General features: G+C 37.6%; 1 protein-coding gene across 1 annotated transcript; it reads right to left on the reverse strand.

Annotated features, from left to right (window-relative positions):
• Window positions 1-1,282: 1,282 nt before the first annotated feature.
• Window positions 1,283-17,601, reverse strand: mpzl2b (myelin protein zero-like 2b). The gene is made up of 5 exons (XM_036143282.1): window positions 17,359-17,601; window positions 6,682-6,851; window positions 5,922-6,132; window positions 3,845-4,013; window positions 1,283-2,908 (listed from the first exon to the last, which is right to left on the reverse strand). The coding sequence occupies exons 1-5, from the start codon at window positions 17,405-17,407 to the stop codon at window positions 2,740-2,742; spliced, it is 768 nt and encodes a 255-aa protein (XP_035999175.1). The 5' UTR covers window positions 17,408-17,601; the 3' UTR covers window positions 1,283-2,739.
• Window positions 17,602-19,812: the final 2,211 nt, after the last annotated feature.

Below are 19,812 nucleotides of genomic sequence, written 5' to 3' on the forward strand. Positions count from 1 at the left end.
AAGCACTGGAAACTCAGTCACTGGACACAACAACTATAGCTTCCGGAAAAGTTCAGAATTTTCTCCCCTTATTTCTGCCCCATATATTAAGAAAAATCTAGTATAGTATCCAAATTTATGGAAATAGTTGAAGTGAGTGGGAGAAAAAAAAATCCAAAACAATAAGTATAATATAATATAATAATATAATCTGATTGGTCTCTCTCTGTCTAGGGAGAACAGATTTTAGAGACAAAAGGCAGGTTGAAATATTCTGTTCCCTTGCGTTGCTTTAGTAAGGAAACAGCTTCAAATGTAGAGGAATAGTTGTGTAAAATGAGAGGAAGAAATAATGTTACTTCATTAATAAATCTGCTGTAGAATCAGCCTCTCCAACTTTTCAACTGTGGTCTCTTGACTGCAGAAGAACAGATTATTTCAGGGGAACTGAATTTCGCACAAAACCGGGATTGTGTCAAAATAAAGGCACACATTGATCGTGATCAGACATGGAGCAAGAAAGTGTCCGGACAACTGAACATGCATCCTTCATGTGTTTCATGGCTTTTTCTGCAAAGAACACTAGGGGAAAACCATTTCTAAAAAGGTAAGAGTTATATTTATTGATTTCTGGCACCCTATTTAGGTTTTTGAAAGGTTTAGTTGTGAAATGATTTAAAAAGAATATGCATTTGTTTGTTCCTTTACCGCAGTTATTCAAAACAGGACTTGGCCTGTTCTTGCTTACATTTTCGGAAAAATCGTCCACTCCATCTTTAAATAAACTTCATTTAAGGAAAGAAATTATGCAAAAAAGTAAAAAATAAAATGTTTCCATTTGGAAAATGTTTTTCATGACGTGATTTTTAAATCTCTGTGTAAATATCTAGTTGTTTAAATTTTTTTTCATTTTGTTTTTTTAAGCACTCTTGGGATTCCATACAGTCGATCCCAAGATGAGCTCATCCAGAGCCAACAACTCCATATTCTGACTGACTGCTTTCACAATGCTATTAACCTTTATTTATTCTTCTCCAAGAGGTGCGCCATTATGAACTGATAAGTTAAATAAGCAATCAAAAAATTAATACCGCAAATGAATATTTACAACAAATAGATTTTTTTTTTTTTTACAAACATTTGAAGCAGCTTAAAACGAAGTCTCTGCTGCAGTGGGAAAGTGCGTTGGCATTGTAACATGTTGTTTATCACACAGGCGTGGATGGCTGGTATGTCACATTTCTCCAATAACCGGTCTGTTCATGCCAAGGGCTGCTTTCGACTTGAAAAACAGATTCTACTGTGGTTTCAAAATGGTATCTCTTTAATTAAAAGCAGCAAAAAATATAATGGACATTTCCCGACTTTCTTTTTTAAAAAAATAATAAAGTTCACTTTGTTTACAACACATACAAAAAATACATGTATAAATCCCCTGTGCAATTTCACAGGTGTGACAAACATAAAATGTCATTCACCTGTGAAAAAAAAAAAAAAGGCAAGAGATCATGTTGCTTTCATCTAAATATCAAAACAAGCCAAATACATTTTTACTGGAAACCTCTAATGACTCATCTACTCATTCAAAGAGAAGAAATGTATGTTACAGCACCGGAGATGGAGCAGAAACAGATAATATTATCTGCACAGTGTTAGCATTGAGACAAATTAAAAAGGAAATGTCTATAAAAAAAAAATCTATAAAAATACATTCATACTGCATTAAAATCCAGCAGAATTCTGATTCGGGCAACACATTTTTACACAATATGTGGAAATCTAGTTAAATTAGCACAAACAACTTTGTGACACTGTTCTTATGCACTACAGAAGAAACGATACACATCTCAAACAACTTAAAACAGAAATAAAATACATTTAAAACTGTATTTTAGAATGTTATGGAGCATTAGTGTATATTCGAAAAGAAAAAAAAGGACAGAGTTGTGCTGCTCGCAAAGAAGTTTCAGAAACGCACCTTTCAAAGCTTAAAATAAGTCAATGTGTTTCACCATTAAAAATATAGATCCGCACCTCCTGGCATTTCCACAAGGCAGCTAATATTTCTGAATCCATCCTTTTCCATGACAGGAAGAGGCTGGGAAGCTCAAATGGATAAAAGAGCTACCCTTCTTGTAAGCCACATCCCTGTTTTCTGTCAAAGGTTTCACTCCCCGTTTAAAAACGATCAGCCTGAACAAAGCACGACTCTGTTGACCCTACAGTTCCCCTTAAACGCCTTTCGAAGAGTCTGGTTGTTCGAGTGACCTGGTAGTGCATTCACTGAAAGGAAGAAGATCTGCTGAATCGAGTTTCCCGCCTTGATCAAGCTGGCCAATTTCTCGGTCCATCTTTATAGTGAAATGTTTCAAAAGGCCATTTGCGGTGTTCATTTGGTCGGATAGGTTTGGTAATCTGAAAGATCTGAAAGAACACCAGGGGAATGTAGTCAAAAGATGTAACTTCAAAGTTTTTATCTCATCCTACATCTTGTCTCTGGAGGCTGGTGCCACTGTGCTGCTAAAGTAAAGCTGAGCAAAACTCCGGTTTAGTTCCACCGAAGCAAATGTTTTTAAAAGAAAGATTTTGTAAATGGATCAAGAAGACAGCGTCTCTGATTCTGCCTTACTCTTTTAAATGGTTATGGGAGTTAAATGTTGTGTTTATCAACCAACAGACAGTTGAACAAACGTCTGTGCATTTAAATTTGAACTGTGCAACACAAATATTTCAATTTCTTCTGCTAAAATAAAAGTTTAACTAATCATCATCATCCTCCTCCTCGTCGTCGTCGTCATCGTCATCTTCCTCCTCATTACTTCCCTCCTCCTCACCATCCCCACTGCTCTCCTCAGACTCCTCATCGTCTGAACTACCGACTTCTTTTTCCTGTTTCTGGGCTGTCAGATGAACTGCCTCTGCAGGTGAACTGCAGAACCGTGGTCAAACACATTCAGCCGCAGGAGGGGGGAAGAAAAACAAAACGACAAAAGCAAACCGTGAGATAGATTTTAGATTTCCTTGCACATGGATAGTCCAGTAAATGACTGCGTGGGATTGGTTTACCTCAGCAAATATATATCCATCGCCAAAGCAACAGAAAAGGAGAGGTGGCCAAAGTGGTTACCTCGAGTCGAGGAAGGCCCAGAAAACGGATTCCCTCCCAGACAAAGAGGATTTATCCGTATTAAACCCAGTCCTAGGTGTTGATTTCAGAAATTTCTCACCTGAACTCAAAGATTGAAACATATTGTGTAGCAACAGTTGTTAGCACGAGGCAAAAGAAAGGGAAATTGCCCCAAAGAAAGATTAGTGTTGTATCTGTTAAGCCTAAAAAACACCTCATTTCTTAGTAGGTAAAAAACTGCAACGATGGTAAACCTTAATTCACAGCAGCAGGATTCCCTTTACATTTCATGTTACTACACACAACACAAAGGTATAAAAGTAAAAACATAAAAAGGCGCATGTGTCAGCACTGCTGCTGTGAGTTAAGGCTAAAGTCAAGACCCCACCCTTAGGACAACATGTATCCACGTTTACACCCTCTAAAATGTGTTTAAGTTCTTAGAAACAAGTGTTTTAAATTAAAAAGAAATAAAAATACGAAGAGGTTAAAAGTGCCCCGGTTCTTCTATAAAACAACATATTATATGACACATTACATCTCCAACACTATAGTGACATTCTTAATCTGCAGTGTTATCTGAAAGCTGACTATAGAGGAGCAAACATGAAAGAAAAAAACAAAAACAAAGCTTTTCATTCATCTCTTCCAAGAACATGGACCCAAGCAGCCAATCAGACTCCATAGCAGACCCGAGAGGAGGAGCGTGACAAAAGCCGGGGTTCTCTGGAGCCTCACCACACAGTTGGGTCCTTCTCCGATCGCTCGTCTAGGTGCATCTCAATGTCCCTTTCCCTTTGTTGCTTCCTGTACATCTTCCAAGCCACATAGATACCGAGGAGGATAAGGACGAAGGCACAGGAACCTCCAACAATGGCCCCCAGGATGCTGAGCTCAGACAGGGATGCTAGAAGCAAAAGCGTAAAGAATGACTTCTCTACCTTCGGGTGAACCTCTCTTTAGATGGCTATAAGTTACAGTACTTTGCAAAAAGCATTCATAGCAGGTGTTTTGTTGCAACTTTTTTGTGATAGGCCATGTGTGGCCAACTTCACTGCTAGGGGTCTGGATACAATGTGCTGAATGAAATGAATGGTTCACTACTACGCAGCTGCAGAACTGGATAATACATTGAGCAGGTGAAACAACCACTATTTAATTGGAGTAGGGACACTTCTAGAACAAGCAAAACAATGGCTCTTGAGGAAGAGCCATTTTTCCAAGCACCGGTCTCACTTCTGTAATTGGGTGAATATTTGTGAAGTGGAGGGAACAGGAAACGTGTTTGTTTTTTTTAAGTTTTATGACAAAAATAAATCTAAAAAGTGCGGTGTGCATTTATTTTTAAACTCCTTTACTTTGATATCCCTAAAAATAAATCTAGTGCAACAAATTGCAGCAAAAAGTCAAAAAATAAGTCATTGGCGTAATTCAATCTCAGTATAAACCCAGCTGTTTAGTGATCAAACATCATCGTGATCCTCAGGATCATCGTCAAGACCAAACACAGCAGACAGGTGAGGGAGTAGGCTGTGGGCATGTTCAAAGCAGGGTTAGGTTAGGAATAACCTGAAGTTGTGAACATCGTCTGAAAATAGTTAGACTATGGTGCAACAACAAACCCGTCACGACAGGCCAGTCAAACTACATTGAGGCAGAAACATGGAGCCTATCAATCAGACACGCCCATGGTAACTCTGGAGGAGCTGCAACTTGACTTCCTTTCACCCCAATGGGAGATCCTGAGAAACACTGTAACGTTATTTGGCTTGAGTTCCCATGTGACTGTTCATTTGTTCTCTGGTTTTCAGTTTAACCTGTTGTTCCTTTTACTATCTGTTGATTGGTGTAGGGGTGCTGGAGGGCCGGCGTAAGATAGACATTTCTACACCATCAGTGAAGTGTCTGTCCTGTTTAGTGAGACTTTCCTTTTGTTCTATATAGTAGGCCTACTTGTTAAACTTGTCCTCAATGAGCTCTTTGTTGAGAAACTGAAAGCAGGACTTGGTGCTTGAGGTGCTTAAAAATCTAAGCATATTATTGGCCAGATGTAATAGGCCCTAGATTGAGAATTGTTAAAGACACAACTGAAGTCTAACTTAGTAAATGAATGGCAAACAAAGGTTGTCGCTGGCCTGAGGTGTTTTTCACAGATTAATCCGTTTTTCATATTTATTTATTTTTTATTTATTTTACTTGGAAGCTCATTGCGGGCCAAATTGCAATCACCCGTGGGCCAGAAGTGGCCCGCAGGTCGCCAGTTGAATAGCCCTGGCAAGAGTATAATAGATCACTATGCTATGCTAAAACTGAACAACATGTAAAGTGTACAAAATTGGATTCATATTTCTCACGTTTCTTTTTCAGGATTACATAATGGATGAAAGCACTTTCAACACTTGACATCTTGCTTTGAATTGCACATTTGGGTTCTGCTAATTACACTTATAATTTAAGACAGTAAAAACCGATTTAAAAAAGGTAACAAATGATTATACTTCTTGTTTTACATAACGACTTTAGTTGCTAGATGCCTGGCCCCTGAGCTGTTGGCCTTTAGTAACTGTGGCCCCTTGAGCAATGTAGTTGTAAAGCCTTGCACTAGCATGTCTTGATCTGTCAAATAAAATCCCACTAAAACACATCAAAACGTGTAGTTATGTTTCAAAATGTGGTACAAGGGTATGAAAACTTTTGCAGGTGTTGTCTATTGTCATATAGTATCATACACAATAATATTTTCTATGAAAGCAGCTTATTGTTAACCCTTTTGAAAGGTTACAGTAATCAAGAAGAATGTATTGTATGGCCTCACTTTTGTTGACGACTCTAAGGTCGGTTTTTCCAATTTCGCCGTGGACATCGGGATTGTTGGTCACCCGACAGCTGTAGGTCCCATTAAAGATGGGCTGCACATCAAGCAAGGTGATGGAGGCGTCTTTTCTCATTATGTCTCCTGACCACTCTACATGCCCTTTAAAGATCCCCTCAGGGGGAGGATGTGGATCCTCCTGGTAGTAAAACACCTGAAAAAAACAAAGCAACACACACAAAAATGGTAACTGAAGTGCAGGAATCCAAAGAATGTAGAAAGTAAAACAAAGTTCTAATTGTTTAATCAATTTCATATATGAATACTTGAGAAGACTACCAAAATTTAATGGGAATTTATTCAAGATGCTTTTTTAATCTATGGGACGAAACACGTCCCATAATCACAGCTCTATGGAGCAGTATCAGACTCAAATTCTGACTACAATTGAGTATGACTACGCCAGGCTACCTTTGAACCTTAGTGACCCTGAAAGTAAGCCATCATTTTGTCCTTCAGCAGGCAAAAAACTAAACTAAAACATTTGAACTTGCTTGCAAGAAACTGTCTAAATACACATAAAGGTGGAGCCTTTAAAAAGTTTTCAGGGTAATGATTAACACTGAGAAACTGGTATTTTTATTATCATCTTGTGAAAAGCTCTCTCCAGTCCGTGCTTAAGATGAACCAAACCGCAAGTTCTGCATTTCCATATTACTGATGACGATAAAACCAGGTTTTTTGCACAAAAAGTGCTACTTACACGGTGAGTATTTTTGGAATTAACCGGCTGGAAGTTCCATGATACAATAACCGTCTGAGGCGACACGGGGTGAGTAGAGGTGAAGGTGCACGTCAGTTTTACACTGGTTCCGTTGACCGCTTCCACCTCCTTTGTGGTGGAAATTTCCATCCCCCAGACATGTTGCGCCCCTGAAAAAACACGAGTAGATAAGAAGATTGTACAAACTCACAAATTCATCATTATGGTTCTGGAAAATTCAAAACGTTGCATATTGATAGGCAGCGGTTCGATAACCTTCATAAGTCCAGTACTTTAGACATCTTTGTATAGGCAATAACAGATTTTTTTTACCACTGTTTTTGATTGTAAGCATGATGCCAGCGGAAATTATGCAGCTACTGATTAAAAGGTCAGACATTGGGAACTGAAGAAAGTTAAGATAATGGAGGGAAGAATTGAAACTATAAATGGACTAACCAGGATGTTTTTTAATTTTGTCTCAGATATTCATCAAAGTCCTTTAAGAACATCAGTCGGTGCCTTAATGCAATCTGCTGGGTGTCCTTAGGTAGAAAACGTTTAACCAGTTTGAATAATAACATAGGCTTCCCTGCATTGTTTGATAACTCCACCCAATCAGAATGAATGTAAAGCACTTGGAGTTTGTATGATTTGAGTAAAGTCACCAATGTTTTTTCAGGTAAATTACAGAGAACAAGTTGTGAACTGATGCTATATAAATAAACTGAAATCAAGTTCATTAAAATCTGTTTCATGTGTATGCATGAGAACATGGTAGATTTAAAAGGGACTATCCCTAATTCTGCACAAATTCGAACCAAGAGTGAGAAGAAATGTTTAGTTTGTTCGGTTTGAACAAACTAAACATGAGAAACCCTCCTTATCTCCCTCCTTGTTTCCTCCCAGTTGACATGCTATTACACACACACCTCAAGCTCGTGCACAATTCTCTGGAGCAAACAAGGCTTCATCGCGGGACTTTTCTTTGTTTTCTTTTACATAAATGGCTACGTCTCGGGTAAATTCCATTTATGTGAATAGTCAACACTCCTTGTTGCGCCATTGGCAGAAAAAAAGTCATCCCAGGTTGTCCCCAGTTCCCTGCTTGTTCCTACTAAAAAGAAAATGCCTGTGCTCACTTGGTCGTGTAATCAACTAGTAAATTGTTATCAAATTATATTTTTAAACTCATAATACATTGTGTAAAAAGCATTTTTCTTAACCAGACAAAGATAAATTCAGGCATAACTTCTTTAAACTGTAATGACTTTCCAACATAGAAAGCATTGCTGGATCATCTTTGATCTTTTGTGTGTCTGCTGTGTCTTCTCTAAGCCTAGGTGGTCATTGCAGATGGCCGTTCACACTGAGCCTGTTCTGCCTAAAGCTTCTTCCCGTTAAATTGGAGTTTTCCTCTCCGCTGTCGCTACATGCATGCTCAGTATGAGGGATTGCTGCAAAGTAAACATCACAATGCAAGTGACTGTCTGCTGTTGCTACATGCTCTTTCAGGAGTGAATGCTGTGAGTCAATGACTTGATGCAATCTGCCAGGTTTCCTCAGAGAAAAAAAAAACACAATAGCTGTGTCTCAATTCGCAGGCTGCGTCCTTCGAAGGACCCAGCCTACACAGCCTTAGGAGGATCCAGCCATTGGAGGATGCTCCGGAGGATCCTCAACCGTTGGTAAATGGGATGGTCTAGCCTTTGGAGCACTTCCTGGTTGCGACGCGACGTCATCACGTCTACCCCAAGCCCGGGAAAAACAGCGCCAGACGACAAAAAAAATGGATATGGAAATTTTTATTTAATTTTTTTATTTACTTGTTATTGGAGGAGGAGAGTCGGTGGCAGCAAAACCGGCGACAAATTTTTCTCAGACTGGGAGAGCGCAGTGGAGAGGTAACATTTACCTGCTATTATTTTCACCCACAGGGGTCTGCTACTGATCATAATATACCAGTTATTAAACAAACGCTTGTCAGCAGATTGACGAATATGTTTAAATATAAAATTTTATATTTCTAAGACTTGATATAAGCTTATGTTTGTAACTTTAGTAATTTTAATTAAATAGTTAAATGTGTACAAACCCTGTAAATAACTGACTTAAATCACTACTTTCACTATCACTAAAAAAGCGCGCAAAGCACCTCGGGAAATCTTATGGCAGGCGAGGCCGCAAAGGATGGTAGCGGTGCATCCTCAGAATTCGGGGAAAAGGAGGACGCATTCGAAGGCTGCATTTTAAGCATCCTCAGAATTTTTGCCAAATGGGACAGCCTCCGCGCATCGTCAATGGCCGTCACTGACGTCACTGACGTCACTGGCCTTAAAATGCGTCTTTCGAAGGACGCAGCCTGCGAATTGAGACACAGCTAATGTGTTTGTATAAATTGACTGAACTGACTCGGCAGAGCACCATGAGATGATGTGTTGTGAATTGCCTCTATATAATCAACTTGAAATTAAAATAACATGCTACATTTCACCAGTGTTACATGGTCTACATTAGTATTGTTACTTAATTCGATCACCAATGATGTTCAGGATGTTGCAGCATCTGTTGTTTGCAAAACAGCAACAAGTATTTTGTCCAAACAGGAGTTACTATAGGACACCCGTTACTATAGATATACATGCCTCGATACATTCAACTACAGTGAGCTAAATGTTTTCTTATGGCACGGTTTGCTGAAATGCAAGGCTAAAGCGATTATACTGAATCTGTGTTTTGATATGACTTCTTGATCATTTGGCTAGTAACACATTTCATCGCAGTTCTATGTGGATCTAGATTAAGGCTCCAACATGATGGAAATAGATCAAGACATTCCTAATTCTAGTCTCTCACAGGATGAAGGCAGAAGTAGTAAACAACCATTTTTATTATTATTAGAGTATCGCCATGAAGCAAAAAAGTCAAACGTGATGATACAGTTTAATATCAAAAAATTAGAAATGTGTGAAAAAGTTAAAATTATTGTTGCTCATTTAAAAAAATTAACCTCCTATAATCATATAGATTCATTACACACAGATTGGAAAGAAAAAATTCCAAGCCTTTTTTTGTGGGTTATATATTTGGAAATGCTTCTTTTGCATGAATTGATAACTATGGGGGCCAGTTTGTTGGCCAATCAAACCCAGTGACACCATGGTCACTGAACCAGCTTTTGGCCCCTTTTGGTACAGTTAGGAGGATACAACTTTATTCAAATAAAGCTGACTGTATGAAAAAAGCAAGCGGGAAAAAAAAGCATCCCTTCAAATGAAATAAAACCACATTCTAAAGCCCTATTCAGACAGGATAAGCATTATCCGGAGACCCCTAATGTAAAAAATAAATTACCCCTACGTCTGCTTTTTATGTGACACATTAACACGGGATAACCAAAGCCTGAGATTTTACTGACGTCTTCCAGACAGGATGTTAACGACTTGAGGGACGATGTGAACCCATGTGTGAGTTGATGTTCAAAACACTCTCTAGGCTACGACCACAGCTCGGTGCTGTGTTACTGCCAGTGCTAGCCAGCTTTATAGAAGAAGGGCTACAAACAGAAGAAAATTATTCTTATCACACAGAGCAATGCATGATGTGATCCACCGCTTACATCTGATATTGCTCCTTCTCTCCAGACTTTTCTTTTTGATGCTACACGTTATGGGCCGAAGGGGTTTTGCTGTCCAGGGTCCCGAAATGTTTTCTAAACACCCCAATGCAGTCTCCATTCTTTGCCAAAAGCAAATAAAAATGTGCCCAGGAAACGAAAAAAATAAAAATAAAATAAAAAAAACCTGTCTAACCACCTATAGGATCCCGCCCATTTCTGTCCAAATCACAGAGATCTGTTTGCTTTGGATTAGTATTATCTTGGGACCTCATAGTAGGTAATTTGTGGGTGAATTTTTACTTTACAAATCACCGAAATGGCTCGCACGGAATTGACAACACAGACAATCTCCACAATTATCAGAAATCTCATGTGGTTCCTGGGTAAAGCTAATCCTGCCTGAATAGGTTTTAAGAACACTGTTGAGATGGGTACAGTTTAAGGCTGAAAAGGAGGCACTATTGTTGTCTGGGGACATGATCAGACCTGAAGCAATAGTTTGCCTTGTCTTGTTTGAAATATGGCACTAAAAACTATTCAACAAAAAAATATAAAATACATGAAATACATGGTATTTCTTAGTTTCTTGCCTGTCTGCAAAATAATTAAGTAAAATAGATGTATGAATCGCTGTGTGTGTGTTTTTTTCCCCACTTCCATTCACCCTTTGGCTCCATCTTGGAATATACTTGGTGACTCAAGTCCCATTGAAAGGAAACAAAACTGTGGAATGAGGACAAACAAGAAACTATTACGCAGGAGACGGCAGGGTCGTCGATAAAGATAGCAAAGCTTAAAGTTCATCACTTGTTTTCTAATTAAAGAGTGAAACAGCATAAGGAAAAGCTAAACATGGTTTAAATGTGTCAACCTTGCTCATCTCATCTGAACAAGATTTTTAATTTTCTGGTTTTATTTCAAACTCCCAACAGATTAAGGATTCTTTGACCGGTTTTGTTTGAATATCGGTTACTTATTAAGATGACACATGACAGGAGTGTCTCTACCTCACATGGTCTGCAGAAATGTAAAGGTTAGACTAAATCTGGGCACAGCACCGAGGGTTTAGACAGCTGAAATATCCCTGCAGATCACAAACATTTCTCCAAAGAAATGAAAGAGGTCATAAATTTGTATACTCTTTGAGATGTAGAATTTTTTTACCCCCACTATTCGTTAAATGCATAAAAACAAACAAGTTCAAGCATTTTCAATCCATAAAGATATAACCAACTGCATTTCCTTTGATGTTTTTTGTAGCATAATAAAAAATAAAAAAAAAATCAGATAAAGGTTAGGGACCTGCATTTGATGCATAAAAGGGGATAATCTTGTAATTCATTTTTTCATTCAATTTAATTTCCATTTCTTTTAGATTCAGGTAGGGTTGGTTCGATTTTATAATACCAAGTCTGATTAATCAATTTATTTTCTCCCCCTTTTACATTTTATGCATGTAAAAGAAGATGGCAGGCCATGCCATATTAGAGAGACACTCTCGATAGGGTTGAGGAGTAGAGTAGAAATGTTCAAGGTCTTCTGTCTAACTGTAGGTCTGTTGCAATTAGATACATGCTTGAGACCAACACACACACTTTTCTTTTCTATCCCCCTGAAAGAATGTGTGCAGAAGCTGGCCTGCCCACACTATTTGCATAGAGCCAATTAGATCGCGCTGCGTGCCTAAGTCCAGGTAATTGTACGGGGCATACTCGGCCGAGAAGATAAATATGTATTGTATTCTGATGACGATGCTCTTTCTATGGATAGAATCCGGCGCGGTAAAACTTTATATGTGTCCAAAATTAATTAGACTTTGGCATCTGAGAACTTAAGACTCTGACTACTTTCCTCAGGCTGCCAACAAAAGAACTGGGTAATAGATAAAGCTAAAGGTATGCATCTAAGAAAAGGCTTAACATCACTTGTAACTTCAAACTAACTTGTGGTAAAAAAAAAAGTTTCCTCTATAAAGCACTTTCTTAAACTAAATATTCAATATTGAAACCTATTACCAAAATAATTTCCCCATTGTGGACTGATATAATGCAAAGTTTCAAAAACAAAAAAATTACAAATTCAAACGTCTTGATAAAATGTATTTATTGCCCATTCCTAGTTTCAAGACTATGTCTGCTGCACATTTATTTTCTGTTCTATACATATATTCCATGGGGAAAAAGCGAAAAATTAAACATTTTAATTGGTTAAAAGTGGAGATCCTTATTTCCAAGAAAAGCCTCATTGGTGCAGCTCTAACTTGTACAGCAATTTGGACACTAAACAATTGACTAAACTGTTGTTTCTTTGTTCCATTTTAAATTCCTGTGCTCTAGTTGCAGGAACAGAGATTTGTCACAATGCACACACTTCAGGATCTGAAAAAATAAAATAAATCTAAAATCTAAAATGAAACCAAGCTGCTGTAGTGCAAAACCCTGCACCTGTTTGAAAACCAGGCTGATATGCAGGTCTCACTGCTGGGTAAGGGATAAGGCTTGAAGATAAGAGATTCCATCAACAAAGAAAAATACAGCTCTGAACTGTTTCACTCAGTTACAGAAACTCGGACACAGACTAAATCAGTTAGCAAGTCTCCCTCATGTAATTTGCCAAAAGTGTGAGAACAAATGTGAGAAGGCCTGTTTCATTTAAGCGGGTTAGCTTTTAAAACGTAAAACTGAACACAAACGGGTTTCTTTATGAAAAATGTGACAAACCTGGCTGTGACTAGACAGATATTCTCTATTACTAAGCACGTAAACCACCATCCTCCACCCCAACCAAATGTTTTCTAGTTTCCTGGTTTACGCATAGCTTCACTTTTTCAACCGAGACATAGATCAAAATGGTTCGAAAGCATAAAGTACTATTTAAATAGAATGCAAACTAAAAACAACCCCTTACAAAAGGGTGGTCTGTTTAAAATGAGAAATAACATAAAAATTAGCAAATGGGGAAAACAAACCAGAACTTTCATCACAAGGACTTTGTTTAAAAGGGTAACTCACCCCCAGATGAACTATTTTTTGCCAATAAACTCTTACCATAGTTGTCTTATAGTACCGTCTACATATCCTGGTAATTATTTTGACAAATTAGTGCATATTTGTTGAAATCCTGCTTTTGTTTCAAAACGTTGGTGTGGCGCCCTCATAGAGTTAAACGGTGGTCTTGCATTGACTTTTGAATCTGTATTGCTATTGGCTCAAAAGTGTTTGTGATGTAATCTGGAGAAAGTGATGTCAGCAGCTCTGCCCCGGTGGGACTAGGGCAAGCAATTTTAAAATTTAATCAGTAAGTTTAACTCTCCGGAATTACCAATATTGGTATCTACAACATTTTGACTAGTCGTAATGTCACTGTGACTAGAAGGAATTTTGCTTTACGATATAGCTAATGTCATTCTGACCGGTCAAAACTAAATTAGAGATATCTATGATGACAAACAACACATGAATGGCAAAATAGTTTGAATCTTACAAGGAAAACTGAATTACAGATATCTGTAATTAGTGCTGAATAGTCAAAATCTAATTACAGATATTTTGAATAAAGAGTTTGGACTAAATTAGCAAAATTACGTTGCAGATTTCAGTAATTAATATCCAGTCTAGAGATTTAAATGTAAATTGGCTTGCAGAGAGCTGTCTCACGGGCAATCCTCCACCTCAAAAGACCAAACCGTGGTGACTACCAGCGTAACTGTGCTCACTCCCCATGATTCAGTTTGGCAAATCAAGCTAGCTACTGCTGTCCTCCCATCATGCACACGCGTCACACCATGTCTGTGACCACAAACCATCACCAGCTGGTAAAAAATAACTGTTCTTTAATTAGCTTAAGCCAGTTATCCAACAATCATGATTATGGATTATTGAGGGCCTCAAAAAGTTATACCCAACATAAGTTATATATATATATATATATATATATATATATATATATATATATATATATATATATATATATATATATATATATATATATATATATATATATATATATATATATATATATACACTGCTCATCACTCTTATTGGTGTAATCCTGTTTTCTAAAGTAAATCTCACAATGGGCTGTTTTGCTAGGCAGCTGACAGCAGGCCCAACCGGAGCAGTTAGCCTGACAAATTAAACAGCCAATATCAGTTTGTAATCCATTTGTTACCCTGTGAAGAGCAGAATATAGATTATCACACTGTGAAACACTCGTATCGACCGATACCTATGATTTAAACATTACAAGTGTCAGAGTCATAACCTTAGTTCTTCATTATTCGTGCGCCCTGAAAGTAGGTGATGCTGTACCAGAACCTCTTCACAACTTTTGCAACTCTCACTTAAATTCAGATCCTTTGAAGCCACACATCCCTGAGACAAAAACACTATTTGTGATGACGCGTATGCCCCGATGAAAGGGAAGGACAGGAGCGAGCAGCAACAGTGGGGATTCCTGACCAGTCGAGTGGAAAGGGAAACACAGTCACTGAAAATCGCTGCATGCTGCACAGACTGTATGGGACTGCAGTTTTGAAAGCTGCAAACATCAACCCACAAACCTGGCTATGGTCAACATTTGAGAACTGCTAAATCCCTGAGTAACGTTTGGTTTGTGTGTGGACCCTGAGAGAATCCAGCTGTCTAGATTAAAACAAGGACGGTGCTGGCTGTGCATTTACCATGCTCAGGTTCATGAACCCTGTATTTTAATACACACTGAGCAAGTATGGCTAGGAGTGGTTGCCTTCGCTCTACAGCAGCATCCCTTGGGTGTTGCAAGTCCTAATTTAAACAAACAAAAGCAGACATGGCCACACACCGGCCGGTGGTGAAGAGCTTTAAGATTCTTTTATTAACTTATAAGGTCTTAAATGGATTAGCTCCTCCTCATCTTAGAGACCTTTTAAAATTCCAGTCTGTGTCGAGAAGTCTACGTTCAAATAATCAACTATTACAGTTCCTCGGACTCAACTTGAGAGGAAAAAAGTCGACAGATTGTTCCACAGACTTGTTGTTCCAATTCTGTGGAACAATTTTCCTCTTCAAATTAAATCTGCCCACAGCCTGGATAATTTTTAAATCGCTTCTAAAAACTTATTTTTATTCTTTGGCTTTTATTTGAAGCAGTGTTTCACATTCTGTTTTGTTAATTGTTGTTGTTGTCTTCCTTGTAAAGCACTTTGGTGCAGTTTTATACCTGTTTTTAAAGTGCTATATAAATAAATTTGACATTTGACATTGACATATACAAAACACACAATAAATACATATCATAGATGATTATAACTATAATCAACATGGTTTACTGTGGTAGGAATAATTGTTGCTTATCTGTTTTAAATAAAATAAATTTGATCACTTTACGTCTTTCCCCCATACTTCCGTATAATTAGGGTGATACAGTGAAACCATAGTATTTTTTTACTCAAGGTGACTTTACTGGGAGGAATTCATACCAACTCATGTCTAGTTCAGCATCTTAGGACCGGCCCTAACTGGGTCAGCTAATGAGACAAGGACAGTTTGGCTGGAAATGTATCACAAATCACAATTCCCCAGTGAATGTTTAACCCTAAAAAATTTTACTTGGACGGTGTTAAGCAGATGTCTGTAAACCTTAAGTCCAGTGCATGCCTGCAAAGCAACATGCTGAGTTGACCTCATTGCATATCTTATAAACACCATACAGTTTTATTTTGCAATAAAAGGTTAGCCTTGAAATTAGGCTGCAACATTATAAGCATGACTTCATATATAGCCAAGGAAACAACAATAAAATTCTGGATTTTTTTTAACTCTTGAATACCAATTTTAGGGATTTAGGCAGAGTTGGGTAGTAGCCAGAAATTTTACTCAAGTATGAGTAGCACTACTTGAACGTATTCAAGTCGAAGTAAAAAACACCCAACCAAGAAATTACTCAAGTAAGAGTAAAAACGGATTTGGTAAGAAGGCTACCAAAGTACTTAGTAAATATTTATAATAACTGATTTAATATTTAAAAATTATGTAATCAGCCAGGCAAAAATATTAAATTATGTACAAATTCTAGTATTTTAACAACTAGAATAAAACATTTCCAAGCAATAAACAATGTTTTTCAACATAAAACTTATGAAACCAAGCAGTAAAAGTATACACAGTAAGTTAGGACAGTGCAAAGAACTTCCAATGACAACATCTACTGTTTACTGCGGTTACTAGACCTGTAAATGGCTCGATGAGCTCAGCATATAGAAATACCATTAAAAGAACAAAGCTTGTGTAAAAACAAGAAGTCTCACCTTAATACAGACTGTGGATGCATGTCTCTCTGTTGCATTTTTGGTTGAAACAAGTTTGTTCTGTATTCAGCGAAGTTACTTACAGTGGCTAGAGTAGCCAGAGGTTTTACTCAAGTAAGAGTAAGAAGTACAGTGCAGTAAAAGTAATCCTTGAAGTGCATTTCGTTCAAAAAGTTACTCTAGTAAATGTAACTGAGTAAATGTAGCTAGTTACTTCCCACCTCTGGATTTAGGCATCTATTCTCTTAGAAAATACAAAGTTTTGCTGATTATATTTGAGACCGTGAGAGCCCAAAAATGGCAGCATGATTGAGTGTCATTGATTTTAAATAAAACGATCCTAATCTATCAGAAATCGGTAAAACATGTATTGACAAAGGCAGTGTAATTAAAAAACGTTTTTGAATAAGGTTTAGTGGCACAAACAAATTCCCATACCCTATAAAATAAAAGCCTGGAGTATTAAATACAAAGCCTGGAAAAACGTACATACACACAGAGGCATTTATGCCAATAAATAAGTAGTCATTAAATAAATGTCCAGGGATCCAGAAGAGGAGCTGGTCTAAAGGTCTGCTGTTCAGAGGTTGTAATCAAAGGTCGGTAGCTCTCCAAACAGTTTCTGTCCTTCACTAACAGCCCTAATAGAGCAGCTTGAATTTATAAAACCCCGTACAAAAGGCTGTCATTTATAATACACAGAAATATGTGGCACCGCGGTTTAACATAAGGAATGAAAGGCATGCCACTCCAGGAAGTTGTTCTAACTTACCTGGTAGCAACAATCCTCCCAGGAAAACAAGAAGCCATATCCGATCCATGTGTGAAAAAAGCACCGGTACTCCCTCAGATTCTGCTGTGTGGGCCAAAAATGTCCATTCAGGGGCATTTACTGGAGGGAGGCATGGATTCCAACGATTTGTCCGCAAAATTTCGCTTTAGGTTTCGGGAAGAAAATGATTCATGGCACCCGAGGAAGAGCACACACCTGAGGGGTGGAGTTTAACCTGTTGCGTAACGCGGCTCACACTCCCACACACAAAAAAAAAAAAAAAAAAAAAAAAAAAAAAAAAAAAATACTGGCACTAACGACCTGATGGAAACCAAACCGCTTGGGTCTGATGAACCTTTGGTTTAATGCAGAGCGGAGCAGCAGAACTGCACCTCCAATAATTGATTTAATTGGGGAGCTGCAAGCTACTGCCATCTTGTGGCCAGACAAGGAGTCAACAGATGAGATTCTTTTTGACCAGTGGCTCCTGTGAAACCTGTGGGTCCGGAGCACTGAGCTATATTATACACTGGAGTGCTAATCACCGTCTGTTTGAACGAGTCGCTTTGAAGCCACCAGCCGCCATATTGGTACTCCCTATTTCCCCCCAGTAACTAGGGAATATGTGCGCTACAGCATCGAATAACGAGGATTTTCTCATTTTCAGGGGGGGCTTAAGACTTTTAAAATGTCAAATGCCATATACTTTTATGTTATGTTCTAAAACTATCAAGTACTGAGAAAGTCATGTGCTGAAATATTTTGCATTTTATTAATTTAAATATATATGTTTAACATTTATAAATATATAAATAACAATGTACAAAAACATATATTTGCATATGTGTATACATATATAAATATATAAATATACACATACTTATATATACATATATATATATATATTTAATATGAATAACATGTAAAATATTTCAGCACCTAATTTCCTAGTAGTTGATAGTGTTAGTACATCCACTGACTGTAGAATTACCTGTGAAACGTTTTCACTCAGCCAGAAAACTGCTTGTTGTTGCAACCAAATCCTGTGGGATTCTGTGAGAGTAGGGAGTAGCAAGATGGCGGCCAGTGACTTCAGTTTTTCGGCAAAATCAGCACTCCAGTGTATAATATAGCTCAGTGGTCCGGAGCCGCAAGTGGCTCTTTGTATGGAGGACCAATCCTGCCATAATTAAAAATACACACAGAAATAAATGAAGGACTTAATAATATAAAATGGCTTAAGAAAAGTGTCTAATAATATTAATTTGTGTGCCATTTAATGTGACAAAATAATAAAAATAAGATATTTCTTCAACAATTCATCAATTATTCATCAAAAAATATATATTTTAACTTACACTTTTATTTTTACTTTTCTTCTTGCTTTTATGCTGACTTATTTTTAACCCTTGTATTTCTGAAACAATCATTTATTTCTGCCTCTAACATTTCTAGCTGTTTTTTTACCCAAAGGATTTACACCTGCCCTTTTATTTCCTTTTCCCCTTTTTCCACTTTGTGTATTTCTAGTTCTTGTATTTAAAGCAACATTTTTAAAGCATGTTTTTACTCCACCATAAATATTTCTTTCTATTTTATTTTAAACTTATATTTCTGAAACATATATTTATTTCTGCCTCTAACTTTTCTAGCTGTTTTTTTACCCAAAGGATTTACGCCTGCCCTTTTATTTCCTTTTCCCCTTTTTCCACTTTGTGTATTTCTACTTCTTGTTTTTAAAGCAACATTTCTAAAGCATGTTTTTCCTCCACCATAAATATTTCTTTCTATTTTATTTAAAACTTATATTTCTGAAACAATCATTTATTTCTGCCTCTAACTTTTCTAACTGTTTTTTTACCAACCCAATTTTTGCCTGCCCTTTTTATTTCCTTCTCCCTTTTTTCCACTTCTTGTATTTCTACTTGGTGTTTTTTTACTTCCTCTTTTTCCACTTTGTTTATTTCTACTTTGCGTTTTACTTCCTCTTTTTCCACTTTGTGTATTTCTACTTCGTGTTTTTTTACTTCTTCTTTCTCCACTTCGTGTATTTCCACTTCATGTATTTCTACTTGGTGTTTTTTTACCTCCTCTTTTTCCACTTCGTGTATTTGTGCTTCGTGTTTTATTACTTCCTCTTTTTCCACTTGGTCTGACTGCAGCTGTTAATGTTAATACGATGGCAGGGAGGGAGGGGGGAGAGGGGGGCGGTGTCACCGGCAAAGCTTCACAACTATTGGCCAAGGCCTGCCTCCCCGGAAACGAGCCTGCATCAGCTGGCCGCTTTCCCAGAATGCACCGCGGCCGCAGCTTGCTTATGGACAGCGCTAACAGATCACAGTGGTAAGTTAAAAATTACCTTTTCTGCTGCTGTTGTTCTTTAAAAGTACGTTTGAGGCGACAGCATTATACTTTTAAGCTTCCCTATATGGCCTGTTTACAGAGTTAGTGTGT

Source organism: Fundulus heteroclitus, chromosome 11 (genome assembly GCF_011125445.2).
Source record: "Fundulus heteroclitus isolate FHET01 chromosome 11, MU-UCD_Fhet_4.1, whole genome shotgun sequence".
NCBI classification, from domain to species: Eukaryota; Metazoa; Chordata; class Actinopteri; order Cyprinodontiformes; family Fundulidae; genus Fundulus; species Fundulus heteroclitus.